The sequence below is a fragment of the Oncorhynchus keta genome, chromosome 13 (genome assembly GCF_023373465.1).
Source record: "Oncorhynchus keta strain PuntledgeMale-10-30-2019 chromosome 13, Oket_V2, whole genome shotgun sequence".
In the NCBI taxonomy this organism is placed as follows: Eukaryota; Metazoa; Chordata; class Actinopteri; order Salmoniformes; family Salmonidae; genus Oncorhynchus; species Oncorhynchus keta.
The window spans coordinates 40,474,589-40,489,611 of record NC_068433.1 but is presented as its reverse complement, the minus strand read 5'-3'; the positions used below and the strand labels follow the sequence as shown (position 1 = coordinate 40,489,611).

Sequence of the window (15,023 nt, the reverse complement as noted above, 5' to 3'; positions counted from 1 at the left end):
GGCTGATCTAGGATCAGCAGCCTACAGCAACCCTTGAACTGCATTATATTGAGCGAAAATGATTGGAGTTAGCAAATATGTAACTGAAAATATTTGCAGATACCATGGCAAATAAGGTGTAAATGACTGAATATACAAATGTATAGATACAAATGTGAGACCGCTGAAAAATTAATTATTTGTGAAATACATTTTTTCTCAGGAGCCACCATTATTGTTGTAACATCTCTGAAATCAGAGACGGAACAGGAAGCGAGACATTGCACTATTTTTTACAGTCTATGCATCCCACTCCTTAATTTGTTTCTGTTTCAATAGAAGTCTATGGGCCTGTTCGAAATTGTATCCGTCTTTGCTGGAATCATTAAAACGTTGGTGAAATGATAACCACCATAACCAGAAGAGAGCGCTATTATTTAACAAACCCAAAACCTCACTGACAGCAGTTGTAACCAATGACGTATATAAACCCTGGATTGATTTGGCCATGTTTTGTATTGGCGAGTATAAGGCTTTGAAACCACCTGTCGGCCAAAGTAGGCCCAGTCCTCCATAAGAATGAATGGAATTCTACATTGTTTCAATTAACATTTTCAAGGACAAAACTGCATGCATTTAAGTATTTTTGTTGTTGTAATGGGGACAGTAACATTAGTAATCTCATAAAAATTATACTTCAGAGAAAATGTTTTTATATACACTATATACAGTATATACAAAAGATGTGGACACCCCTTCAAATGACTGGATTCGGCTATTTCAGCCACACCCGTTGCTGACAGGTGTATAAAATCGAACACACAGCCAATCTCCATAGACAAACATTGGCAGTAGAATGGTCTTCATGAAGAGCTAAGTGACTTTCAATGTTGCGCCGTCATAGGATACTATTTTTCCAACAAGTCAGTTTGTCTAATTTCTGCCCTGCTAGAGCGACCCAACTGTAAGTGCTGTCATTGTAAAGGGGAAACGTCTAGGAGAAACAACAGCTTAGCCGCAAAGTGGTAGGCCACACAAGCTCACAGAACAGGACGACTGAGTGCTGAAGCACGTAGCACGTAAATATTGTCTGTCGTCGGTTACAACACTCACTACCGAAATGGTTTGTCGAGATTGGTGTGGACTTGACTGTACAGAGACCTGACATCAACCACATCGAACACCTTCAGCGAACATCGCCCAACATCAATACCCAACCCCACTAATGCTCTTGTGGCTGAATGGAAGCAAGTCCCCACAACAATGTTCCAACATCTATTGGAAAGCCTTCCCAGAAGAGTGGAGAATGTTGTAGAAGCAAAGGGGGGGCCAACTCCATGTTAATGCTCATGATTTTGAATGAGATGTTTGACAAACAGGTGTCCACATACTTTTGGTCATGTAGTCTATTATTATAATTGCTTTAAATTAATTTAGCTCACATAATATTATATGATTTAAAAGTTGCATTAAGGTGTCTGAAATAGAATGAACCTGGCAGAAACTAATGTAGATATTTAAATGCACAGAGTCCTCTTGCTCAGTTATGCACCGGAGCCTCCCACTCCTCTTTCTATTCTGGTTAGAGCCAGTTTGCTCTGTTCTTTCAAGGGAGTAGTACACAGCATTGTACAAGATCTTCAGTTTCTTGGAAATTTCTCGCATGGAATAGACTGACAAGTTTCAGAAGAAAGTTATTTGTTTCTGGCCATTTTGAGCCTGTAATCGAACCCACAAATGCTAATGCTCCAGATACTCAACTAGTCTAAAGAAGGCCAGTTTTATTTCTTCTTTAATCAGAACAACAGTTTTCAGCTGTGCTAACATAATTGCAAAAGGGTTTTCGAATAATAAATTAGCCATTTAAAATTATAAACTTGGATTAGCTAACACAACGTGCCAATGGAACACAGGAGTGATGGTTGCTGATAATCGGCCTATGTATGCCTATGCAGATATTCCATAACAAATCATCCGTTTCCAGCTACAATAGTGATTTACAACATGAACGATGTCTACACTATATTTCTGATCAATTTGATGCTATTTTAATGGACAAAACAAGTGCTTTTCTTTCAAAAACAAGGACATTTCTATGTGACCCAAACTTTTGAATATATATATATATATATATATATACTGATGGGATTCAAGAACATTCATCATGCAAAAACTGCATAGCTTAGAATCTTTGCTATATTTATATAATAGTAGGAAATAATACCATGCCAGAGAATGACACATTTTTCTTTCTTTCCTCTTTTCTTTCAGGAGAAAACGTTTTTAGTGAATATGACAATGGACATTGAATATAAACCAATCTTGGCATGGATACAATAACATAACGGCTTCAAAAATCAGTAATAGTAATAGTAATGATAATTTTCAAGTAAATTGCTTAATCATAATGGCATTACTAGGCTGTGGGTTTCTGTAGTCCAGTTCCCTCAAAACTACAGTCATGGCGCCTCTGAGCGACCAATAAGAGCGCAACATGTAGACTTGCATGGGACTCCGCTTCACACATCACGGGGAGGGGTGAATGGAATAGCAGACAGAAAGTTTTAGTACCACGGACTTAACATGAACTAAGGAGAAACTGGGACCATTCTACAAATATTTACAAATGCCTAGTGACCCACCGTGTCATATTTCTGCTGGCGTGAGTGTGTTTAGGCCTACCGAGCGGTAAGTTTTCTTCATTGACTTTACCCCTGTAATCGGTCATACCGTTATTTTCTGTTTTTGAAAACTAACGGCTCTGGATTTTCTCATGGAAACTATGTGTAACATTGAAGTTTCATCAATATTTTTTTGTATTTTTATATAATGTATGATTTTATTATAAACTGTATGTTTGTTTTTGTGGGCAGGTGTACTAGACTTGTCAATTTATTTTCAAGTTGTCATTGAATCATTTTTTAAAATATGTTCTGAAATGACTAAGGTGGAATTTACAATTTTGCGAAATTCTGGTTGCTCAATTTTACTGCAACATTATCATATTTTGATGAGTTATACCAATGACTGTATGGGGTTGATACATTGTTACTGCTGACAGTGCTTCTCCTTGCTTCCTGCTTTGCAACTTCCTATGCAGAGAAGTTGATCTGAAAGAAGAAGTTGAACAAGCTTGATACGCAACATCATAAAATAAAATAGAATTAGTATAAGCATAACATATCATGATAGAGCATCTTATTTTGGCTAAGTTTACCAACGTGAGATAAATATACATGCTACATTTAACATCCCATACAAATCCATCTATTCTAATCTAAACAAATCTATTATATTCTTCATTGATAATAGATAACTCGTGTTATGGAACAGCAAGTGAGTGATGAAGAAGAACCTCAACCTGTAGTCCTTAGAGAAGAGAACCGGAGGAGGAGAAGAAAGATGAAAGCCTTCACCTCCACCTTCTCCGTGGCCATGGATCAGATAGCCATCGAGTTCGTCCTCCCCACCACCACTAAGAGTAGCCGCAGCCCGGACACCTTGCTCCTGGAGGTGGCTGGGAACTGGACGGTGGAGCAGGTGAAAGCCCAGGTGTGGCTGAGGGTAGTAGCCACCAACCTGTGCCCCGAGTTCTATCAGAAGTACTCCCCTGACCACTGCATCCTGCTCTACCAGAAGAAGGGCAACTGGTGTGAGATCTACGATAAGCACCAGGTGTTTCAGACCCTGGACTGCATCCGCTACTGGAAAGGTAGAAGATTTTAGTCTTAAATCTCTCTTTTATACCCTTGCATTTTTTGTATATATTTTATCGTGAGGTGTATTGAGATGTTTTCATAAAGTTGTATTTGAATCTAAAGCTCTAAAGAAAGATGTGGGGAAGATCCACCTGACGTGCCGGCCTCAGCCCTCTGAGGAGTCCACACAGTACCAGAGGTATCTCAACTACCTGATTGGCTACGACGTCACCGACGTCAGCAACGTGCACGATGACGAGCTGGAGTTCACCAGGAGGAAGCTCCTCACACCCCGCAAGATAGAGTTAGCCGACCGGGACCCCAAACTCTACTCAATGGACCCTTGGATCACATCCAAGCACCTCCCAGAGTACCTGCTCACCAAGGTATGTAACCCCTAACCTGGCTGCTCCAGGGGTGCAGCTCTGTGGGCGACCCTGTGCTGCTTGCCTGCTCCCAGCCTGTTCTATATTGGGTGATGTAGCTGGGTACTGGGACAGCAAACAATAGCCAATTTCCGTTGCCTCTGTATCATGGATCAATAAAGATTGAATAATATTTTATTCTAGGTGACCAACAGCCACATCCTGCTGGTCATTCACAGGAACAAGGCCAGCCAGACCATCAAGGTGTCCATCGACGACACGCCCGTCCAGGTGCTCCAGACCTTCTTTACGAAGATCTCCAATAAGAGGGCTCTGCTGGGAGTTCCTGAGGATGTGTGTGAGGCAGACTATGTCCTGAGAGTGTGTGGCAGGGAAGAGTATATCTATGGGAACCACCCGGTCAGGGACTTCCACTGGGTCCGACAGTGTCTGAAGAACGGGGAGGAGATCCATCTGGTCCTGGTGTCGGCTCCTAATCCAGGTCAAGACCTGGTCCAGAAAGAGGACTGGGCACAGGTGGATGACTGTACTGGAGTGGCAGGTAAGCTAGCATCAATATTCCCAAAGTAATCATATCAGAATATTTCACCAATAGATTACATTTTACAATATGCACTTTTCATAACGTTAACAAACTCCCCTAGGCCATAGAGTTGTGCCACAATAACCAATATTATAGCACCTGATTTTCCTTTGGGGAATATTTATTTGATGATTAAGATGATTCATATTCCTCTGTTCCAACAGGCACCCATGAGCAGCTGACGATCGACGAGAAAGACCACGAACGGGTCTTCACAATCTCTCTGTGGGACTGTCACAGGAAGTTCAGGGTTAAAGTCCTGGGCATAGACATCCCGGCCCTGCCGAGGAACCCTGAGCTGATCGTGTATGTGGAGGCCAGTATCTTCCATGGCCAGCAGCTCCTGGCTCAGGAGAGGACCTCCTCCAAGGCTTTCACTGAGGAGGTGCTGTGGAACACCTGGCTGGAGTTTAATATACGCATCAGAGACCTGCCCAAGGGGGCTCGCCTCAGCCTACAGGTAAACTAGGAAACCGTATAATGTTTTTTGGTTTAGTCTGGCAGCTGTATCTATATTTGCTTTAGCCAACATCTTTGATGTGATCATGCTATTATTTCTGGGATTTTTTTTGTAGAATACCAGTCTATTATTTGGAGAATATAGTATGAATCACAACTGAATTAAATGAATTGCAATTTAACTCTATTCTCTTTTCTCCTCTCCCCAGGTGTCCTGTGGGAAGGCCCAGACCCAGACCTCTAAGGGCACCTCCTCCTACCAGGACAACGGAGGATCCCCAGTTGGAGGTGGCAGCGGCAGCGGCAGCCATGATTGTAATAAGACTAAGAGTCGTCTGCTGTACTACGTCAACCTGCTGCTGGTGGACCACCGCTCGCTGCTGCGCCAGGGAGAGTTCATCCTCCACATGTGGAAGATGCCTGAGAAGACCGAGGACAACAGCAGCGTCAATGCAGACAAGCTGACCTCAGCCACCAACCCAGACAAGGCCTCCTCCATGGCCGTAGCCATCCTGCTGGACAAGTACTGCTACCCAGTGGCCTTGCCCAAGAGCAGGGAGGGCAAGGAGGCTGGGGGGGAGGGTCGGGAGGCCGAGGGAGGGGAGAGGGGGCAAAGGGAGATGCCTAACCACCTGAGGAAGCAGTTTGAGGCAATTGTTGAGACCGATCCACTGCACCCTCTCAGCCAAGAAGACAAAGAGCTGCTGTGGCACTTCAGAGAGGAGTGTATGCGTCACCCCAGGTAAGACTGACTAGCATGGTCATCTAATACTATATTACTGAATAAGTCATCTGAGTTTATAATACAGAAGCACTTGTTTCATCCCAATTCCATCTTTCTCGTTCTTATTTGAAATATGTTTTTCTAGAAGAGTATCACAGACCTTCCTGAATATGATTCAGTGCAATTATTATTATTTTGTAAAAATGTTGTGAAACTCCCTACTGTCTTCTCCCAGGGCATACCCCAAGCTGCTGGGCTCTGTGCGGTGGGGTAGACAGGAGGCTGTCCTGGCCACCCATAGGCTGTTGGAGAGGAGCTCTGTGTGGGACCGTAGTGTGCTGGATGTGGGCCTGGCCATGCAGCTGTTAGACTGCCACTACTCTGACGCTCACGTCCGCTCCATGGCCGTACGCAAGCTAGAGACCCTGGGGGACGACGACGTCCTGAGGTACCTGCTGCAGCTGGTCCAGGTGAGTTAGTCGGACTTGATGGAACCAAAATTTGGCTGAGAAATGTCTGATGTGTTTCCGTCTTGGTTCTGTCAAGATTCGGTCTGTGCCATAGAGGAACCGAGTTTCGTTACACAGCCCTAGTCATGCAAGTTGACATTTATTGTCATGACTCTTGTCCTGGAGGCAGAACAGAGCGATTTCACCAGAGCAATTTCACCTAAAGTCAAAATTGCCTATATTGTAAAAATTCATAAAAACAAACATTTGCTTTTTTGTTCTTAATTTAAGGTTAGGTTAACTCATTATGGTTAGCAGTTTGGTTAAGGTTAGGTTAGGTTTAAAATCTGATTTTATGACTTTGTGACTGTGCTAGCTAGTGACCTCTCTGCAGAGCTGCCACCAGAACAAGATTCATGACGAGAAAGACTAAGTAGCCCTAGTCATAGGTGGTTGGTCTACCTGTCTCTGAAGCACACATAAAAACAAAATAGCTGTTTCATACATTGACTCGAAAAAAAAATACAAGAACAACCTTTATAGACAAGGCTTCCTTTTTACCTGGTGTTTTCCCAGAACGGAGCACCTGTGGGTAGTTTTACATGTGTCATTCGTCAGTGTAGAGTCAAATAAGCCGTCTCTACTGTCAACAATGAGGCCTTAGTTAAACATGCAAAACAGTATGAGTATGAAAAAATCCCCAAATGGGAAGATACTTTACAATGTCGCATTACAGTTTACTGAAACATTTTGCTTGCATTTATTATGTGTTTACTTTGAGAGAAAAAATGCATATGTGTGCTCCTCTGTGTTTTTCAGGCTGTGAAGTTTGAGCCGTACCATGACAGTGCCCTGGCCAGGTTCCTGTTGAAGAGAGCTCTCAGGAGTAAGAGAATAGGTCATTTCCTTTTCTGGTTCCTGAGGAGTGAGATCGCCCAGTCCATGCACTACCAGCAGAGGTACGCTGTGCTGCTGGAAGCCTACCTCCGAGGCTGTGGAGAGGACATGCTGCAGGATTTCAGACGCCAGGTGGGTGAATAGCCTTTAACCCCAGCCGTAAACAAGAGTATGGTGTGATGTGTGATCGGACACAGTAGGAGTGGGTGAGGGGAGTTCATCCTCCGTACAATGTGACTGTAGGGCTTTGACGTCGTAGCCAATCAGGTAGTTGAGGTACCTCTGGTACTGTGTGGCCTCCTCCGAGGGCACGTCAGGTGGATCTTCCCCACATCTTTCTTCAGATACAACTTTATTGAAACATCTCAATACACCTCACAATAAAATATATACTGTACGCAAAAGAATTGGAGGATTGAAAAGATAGATTTAAAAAGACTAGGTCGCTAAAGTGTCAGATAACGAGGATCTGAATAAAGAATAATCCAATTCGTTATCATCAACAGGTGGAGATGACAGAAGCCCTGCAGAAAGTCACCAGGGAGATCAAGGCCATGTCTGCTGAGAAATATGATGTTTCTGCACAAGGTGAGCCTGCCGCCTCAGGTCAACGTACCTCGTATAAGAGATCAAGATAAAATCATATAGGAAAGGAATACGTATATGAATCCTGGTGGTATGTTCAGTTGTGTTCCAGCTGCGTCAGAAGCTGGAGAACCTGCAGACGTCTGGGCTGCCAGAGAGCTTCAGAGTGCCCTATGACCCGGGTCTACGGGCTGGTGCTCTGGTGGTGAGTGGAATAATACCTATCCATCTCTATTCTACCCCCCTCTTATTTTCCTCCATGTCTCTTCTCGCTTGTCCCCATCCCTTGCTTCACCATCATTTCCTGTATCCTCCACTAATTGTATTCTTACTCCTCCATTCTCTCCTGTGTTTGACTGTAAACATGGGTCCCTCTCTTCAGATAGAGCAGTGTAAGGTGATGGCCTCTAAGAAGAGACCGCTGTGGCTGCAATTTAAGAGGGCTGACCCCACCACGCTGTCCAGTGACACCATCGGGGTCATCTTTAAGGACGGGGATGACCTCAGGCAGGACATGCTCATTCTACAGGTATGTGGGCTTGCTTTCTCAATGGGTTAGGCAAAACTGTCCACCAAATGTTCCATGACAACGAATTGCTCCTCCTTTTAGATTCTGCTGATCATGGAGTCCATATGGGAGGAAGAGTCTTTGGACTTGTCCTTATTGCCCTACGGTTGTATCTCTACTGGGAATAAAATAGGTATGTCAACTGACTTTACACCGTCATGATGCGTTAATAATAATATATTATAACATATAATATATAGTGTATAAATAATTATAGATATATATGCCATTTCTTGTTAAATAAGCATTGTTCTCTATTCTCTTATTCTCTCTCTCTCTCTTTCTCTCTCTCTCTCTCTTTCTCTCTCTTTCTCTAGGGATGATTGAGATAGTGAAAGATGCCACCACTATTGCCAACATCCAGCAGAGCGTTGTGGGAAGCACAGGAGCGTTCAAGGACGAGATCCTCAACCAATGGCTGCGGGACAAGTGTGTGAGCGAGGAAAAGGTAGCTGGCTATAGTTACTCCCACGGTGCTGCAGCGTCTCAGCTGTAGAGGATATAACTGCGCCGCTAAGGGAGGAAGGAAACACCCCTGCTACATTTCCTGTTACCCAGGGCTTTGTCTGCAGCACTATTCACGTATACTCAGGCTGTGTAGGCTGAAGCAACTACACATTTTCAGCTCTGCTATGTCTGTTTTTGAATTGGCCTGTTAGAAATATCCCCATGCAGCAGAGTCACCATAGCTTTGGGGTGAAGGTATACCACAGAAGCTACCACAGCGCTAGCAGATAAATAGAGAAAGATGAAACACGGTTTGAGTCACTGTGTTCGCTCCAATATTGTCTGTGGAAATACTCGAGCAGGGCTGGTTGTATGAAATGGCAGCTCACGAATGCTCTTCATTTCCTCCACTCTGTGTCTCCATCACTTCCCCTCTCTCTGTCTCTCCCCTTCACTCGCCATCATTGTATCTCCCTCTCTTTCGCTGTCTTTCTCTCTCTGTGTATCACTCTCTGTCTCTCTCTCCCTCTCCTCCCTGTAGTTCCAGCAGGCGGTGGAGAGGTTTGTGTTCTCCTGTGGAGGGTACTGTGTGGCCACCTACGTGCTGGGGGTAGGAGACAGACACAACGACAACATCATGATCACTGAATCTGGTACCAGAGCTCTTCCTCATCTCCCTATAGCACAAACACGATACAGTACTTGGCGTTAAGTGGTTGCCAAAACATTAGGAATACATTCCACAATATTCTATATATGTGGATGAACCCATAGAAAGTTATTTTCTGTTCATCTGAATGTAGTCACTTGTTTCTGATGTATTGGGTGGTTTATCTATAACATTATTTTCCCCCTTTGATATGTCTGCCCTCAGGTAACCTGTTCCACATTGACTTTGGCCACATACTGGGGAACTATAAGAGTTTCCTGGGTATCAGTAAGGAGAGGGTTCCCTTCGTCCTCACCCCTGACTTCCTCTATGTCATGGGCACATCAGGGAAGAAGAGCAGCCCACATTTCCAGAAGTTCCAGGTACTCAAATGAACGTGTTGTCCAACCAGTAAAAATACATATACACAAACTCACTCACACGCAAACACCCACACATACCCACTCACAACTACAGTATTGATCTTCCAGGATGTGTGTGTGCGGGCCTACCTGGCTCTGAGGCATCACACCAACCTCCTCGTCATCCTGTTCTCCATGATGCTGATGACGGGCATGCCTCAGCTCACCAGCAAAGAAGACATCGAGTACATCCGCGAAGCGCTGACTGTGGGCCGGCCGGAGGAGGAGGCACAACGCCACCTGCTGGACCAAATAGAGATCTGCAGGGACAAGGGCTGGACAGTGCAGTTCAACTGGTTCCTACACCTGGTGCTGGGCATCAAGCAGGGGGTGGATAAACGCTCAGCCTAGGGTGCTCCCCTTATGGCGTCAATGGCTTAGTGGGCTGGCAACACCAGAGGGATGGGTTCAAATCCCACATGGGCCACATATGTGATAATTGTAAGCCACTTTAGGTAAGATTACTATGTTGATTGGACTCACAAATAAGGAGAGAGGGAGATATAGTCAGAGACCAAAGTCTGGATCTAAAAGTTTGTCAACCCTTCCTCAATGATGTAACCAGTTGTTCCGATGCATTGGCCATTGACTGTACCATGGAATGTATACAGCAACAGTCTTATTTTTGCACTTTCAAGATGAAAGCCTGATCTTACCATATGTTTATGAGTTATACATAAATATTGACTCCTGTTCCTCTGCTAATGCACTGCATCCGATTGTATCATCTGTTAATATAACATCCGACTTGCATGACTGATGGTGGCATTACCATAATAAACCTAATCATAGAGAAATATAGTTATATATTATGTCTCATCGCTAGAGGTCGACATGCAGATGTTAAACTGAGTGACTCACCAACCTCGTCAGAGGTCTCTAGGAAACCAAAGGAAGCTTTTCCACACCCGGGTGAGTTCACATAAACCAGATATCAGAATTTCGGGTGTTTCATCGTGGAAGCAGTCAGTATAGTTTTACCATAAAATGACATTTCACTCATCAAGATGAAAGAGGTTGAGGATTAGGCGCGCAGTATCGAAATAGGCTAGCTAGCTACTTAAATGCATATGAAATGTGTGCAGCACCACCCCATGTCGCCCGCGAAGCGTTTATGCGCAAGCCCAGAGCAATCCAATTATTGACATTGAAGCCAGTGAATCCCAGCTAACCCAATTCGAGCCAACTCAATTGTGCCTCTGTGTCCTGGATCGGTAGCCTCTCTCCATCTCAGGTCTTGGGGATGCGGTTGCAGCTTCAGTGTCTGCAGCTGGACTCCGTACGGAGTGTCCTGGAGGCAGTGATCCGGAGGAGCTTTGGTCTTGATGGAGTACAGGTGCTGTTCACACGGGACAAACGCTGTTGACACGCCACGGAAAACGCATCCACACAGCCCTGCGGGTGGAACAAAAAGCCCCACTAAAACCCGCTCTGGCTCTCAGGAAAAAAACTGCAGCTCCAAATTCGCTCCATTAATTAAAATCACCATTTAATACCCAACAGGTTTTTTTGACTACCTGAACCTACTATTTGGTTTTGAAGCATAGAAACCAAACCATATGGTTTGAATGAAAAATACTTTAATGAGCATGAAAAGGTGAATGTAAGAAGCGCTCAATTTCAAATAGACAACGTGTCATATTAAACAGCATATAAACACGAAATAGGTCAGCAGCCAGACAGGGAGCCGAAGAAGGAATGTAAAATGAATTATTCATGCTATATTAAAAATGTTTCAAGGCTATAGCCTACAAAGAAATATATTGTGAAGCATTTTTGAGTGCAACACACAGCTGGTAGGGAGTCGGGGACATTAAGCACTCAGCATTTTAACAACAGTTTGTTGTATTAAATCATAATAGTCTAAATTGCGCATATAAGCTGTGACACTTAGAATTAAATACACACTAAAATGAAACATGCCTTATTAGGCTCAGTCTAGAGTTCATTTGAATTAATTTTTTTAGAAACACCAGTGTTTGGCCAGGGTCTGTGGCTTCAGGCTCATGTGATGGTGCCTCTAGAGCAGGGCAGCAATGAATATGCTCTCCAAGCTTGTAGAGCCACTGGGGATGCTAAACACCCTTATGGCCACTCTTGACAAGCTGGGCAGGGATGGAGAGTTGTTATTTTTTTTCTTCTATTGGTAAGCCTAAAGGTTTTTAGGCAAATAAACCCAATCAAAATGGAAAGTGCCTTGAAAGTTGGAATATGAAAATCAATCATGGCCTATTGTATAGATAATCTAACAAAAATGAAGGAAACTTTTATGAGGTCAGATTTTTTTGTGTATAAATACTTTGCTACAATGAAACTTAATTAGCTACTCACCTCGTTCCTTTCTTTTAGCATGTGCACGTAGTAAGTACATCATCGTGCTTTCAGGATATGTGTCATTTCAGATCCCACAATGATTCTTTAGTTGTGGACTTTACATCACCACACTCCCTCTCTTGCTCTTGGTCCTCATCTTTGCAATTCACCTTGATTTTGCACCTGTGTGTTTCATCAGTTTCTTTACGAAAATATTTAGCACACCATGACAGTAGCTAAAGTAAGGGGCTATAGCAGCACACAAGTAGACTACAAATGCATGCTGTGCCAGGAATGCCCAGAGCTCGTGAAGTGAGTGGTATTGGAGCAAAATTGGAGCGGGCGAGAAGGCCGATGCTCTAGCCTTTGGGAATCTCGCTCCATGCATGTCAAATTGGGCACGCTCCAGCTCCGCCCACGTACTCTGACACACACACACACACACACACACGTTCACACTTACAATACTTTGTGAAATCTCAATGTGTGTGTGTGTGTGTGTGTGTGTGTGTGTGTGTGTGTGTGTGTGTGTGTGTGTGTGTGTGTGTGCGCGTAGGATGGTGGTGGAGTGTGTGAGGAGACACAGCTCGGTGACAGGAGATGGTTCCCAGACCTTCGTCCTGCTGCTCGCCTCATTGCTACGGGAGATACAGAAACACACCCGAAAATCCCCCGGGAAGGTGCCAAGCGTTTGGCTGAAGCTCTGCTGGCCTTCGGATTGGACGAGCTCAGTGATGTTATCACTGTTGGAGTGACTCCACCTGGCTCCTCCCGTTCAGACACACACACACCCCAGGACAGACAGATACACCCACTTTGTGTCGCCTACTCAGTGCTTTCCTTCACACCCGGATCAGCCCTACTCATGCGGAAATCATCAGCCAACTGAACTGTGAGCTGCTCTCCCATTGGAGTTGCCAGGGTGACTTCGTAAATTAACACTTCCCTGCTCTGTACACAACAGTATCAGGCTTCTGATTGGCTGTTCCAGTCTGCTGGAGGGCCAGGTCATACATGCAGATTTCTCTACACCCCTCCCATTCTGCGACCATGGACCAATCAGGGCCCTTGCGGTGACGGAACACCTGGAAACCAGCCTACAGATTGGTGGAACTGTACTGGAGCTGGGTGGGGCTAATGTAGGGATAGAAAGTGTGTGTGTGAGATCAGGGCGGGGGTTAGACAGTGTGTGTGTCACCCTACAGCATCTAGGAGTGTCTCTGCTCCTCATCAGTCAAACAGTCGGAGGCCTTCCTGGCTGCACTGGGGAGGTACGCTGTGTGTGTGTTAGAGTGTGTGTGAAGACGACCTTACCTTGTTCTCTGTGCTCAGTGGAACCCAGCCTGTCTCAGACTGGGCCGTGATTGGACAGGAACATGTTGCTACGGTGACCTTCTGCCGGCCGCTGGTGCTGGGAGCTCACAGGTATGGTTACAGGATAGTTACACGCGCGCACACACACAAACACACACATACATACACACTATGCTAATTATGTGGTTTTCTCTCTCTCCCAGGTTCGTCAATGTGGGGTTTCCTAAGGCAGAGGACAGGGGCAGACCCCACAGTCTGGTTGTGTGTGGACAGACAGAGGGCCAGGGGGAACAGAGTGTATGTGCTGTACGAGATGCTCTACACATGCTGCATACTACTACCTGGGGGCCCAAACACAGGACTAGAGCTACAGAAAGAACCACTCCGTCAAACACAGACACGCACACTCCGTCGAACACAGACACGCACACTCTGTCAAACACAGACACGCACACTCCGTCAAACACAGACACGCACACTCTGTCAAACACAGACACGCACACTCCGTCAAACACAGACACGCACACTCTGTCAAACACAGACACGCACACTCCGTCAAACACAGACACGCACACTCCGTCAAACACAGACACGCACACTCCGTCAAACACAGACACGCACACTCCGTCAAACACAGACACGCACACTCCGTCAAACACAGACACGCACACTCACTCCGTCAAACACAGACACGCACACTCACTCCGTCAAACACAGACACGCACACTCCGTCAAACACAGACACGCACACTCTGTCAAACACAGACACGCACACTCCGTCACACTTGGACACCCCTGCCGCCTCGGGGATGTTAGCAGAGGCCCTACTGAGTGTGCCCAGACAGATCTACTCCCACAATCCTCGGCGCTACCTTGAGGCTCTCTCACAAACTCTCAGCTGCATACGTAACCATGGTAACTCTCCGGACCCGCTGGAGACAGTGCTGTTCTGGTAGTGGATGGTTCGAATATGGTCCAGGCTGACACCATGTCAAGGTCTATGTCTGGGTCAGGGGTAAAGGAGGTGACAGTTTGGTCAAGCTCTGGCTCTAGTTCAGGTGTGGAGTCAGTGTCCTGTATGTATCATATGATCCTGGCTATTCTACAGTGTTTCAGGAGTCTAGTGTCTGTGGACACTGTACTACACGCTAATACCTCACACACCTGTCAGAGAGAAGAGGAGGATGGTGACGACTGAGAACTCATACTTGATTTTATTTCATTGTACATCCAAAAGTTTTGTATTCAATTCTTGAAAAAGTAATCTCCTTGTGTAGTATGTCTTTGCATATGAATTTCTATGTTAATAAATCAAATTTGATTAAATGGTTACATGGTTATATTATGTTGTTACAGCGACTGAACAGACTGTATCCTTCATCGCCTCTCTGCTCCACTGTGGAGGAGAAAACACTCTGCCCAACTCTCCCTTTTTCTTATTAATTAACTTCTATGGAGGTCAGTTGCTGTATTTAGGTATCAATTAAAAATGGAATCTCCTTGTGAAATAATTGTTCACAGTGTAGAACTACATAGGACAATTGTTATGC

At 44.9% G+C, this 15,023-nt stretch overlaps 1 protein-coding gene across 2 annotated transcripts; it reads left to right on the top strand.

The window, feature by feature from the left end:
* The first annotated feature begins 2,479 nt into the window (after positions 1–2,479).
* On the top strand, positions 2,480–14,805 carry LOC118373566 (phosphatidylinositol 4,5-bisphosphate 3-kinase catalytic subunit gamma isoform-like). Of its 2 annotated transcripts, none has more exons than XM_052460155.1 (18): positions 2,480–2,667; positions 3,292–3,691; positions 3,801–4,063; positions 4,247–4,604; positions 4,811–5,106; positions 5,315–5,847; positions 6,065–6,299; positions 7,098–7,307; positions 7,682–7,763; positions 7,862–7,965; positions 8,143–8,289; positions 8,371–8,461; positions 8,646–8,776; positions 9,317–9,428; positions 9,650–9,807; positions 9,916–10,758; positions 13,492–13,584; positions 13,677–14,805. In XM_052460155.1, the coding sequence occupies exons 2-16, from the start codon at positions 3,304–3,306 to the stop codon at positions 10,195–10,197; spliced, it is 3,390 nt and encodes a 1,129-aa protein (XP_052316115.1). In that variant the 5' UTR covers positions 2,480–2,667; positions 3,292–3,303; the 3' UTR covers positions 10,198–10,758; positions 13,492–13,584; positions 13,677–14,805. The 2 variants fall into 2 exon arrangements, with proteins under 2 accessions (XP_052316115.1, XP_052316114.1); XM_052460154.1 differs by having other exon boundaries at positions 12,716–13,584.
* Positions 14,806–15,023: the final 218 nt, after the last annotated feature.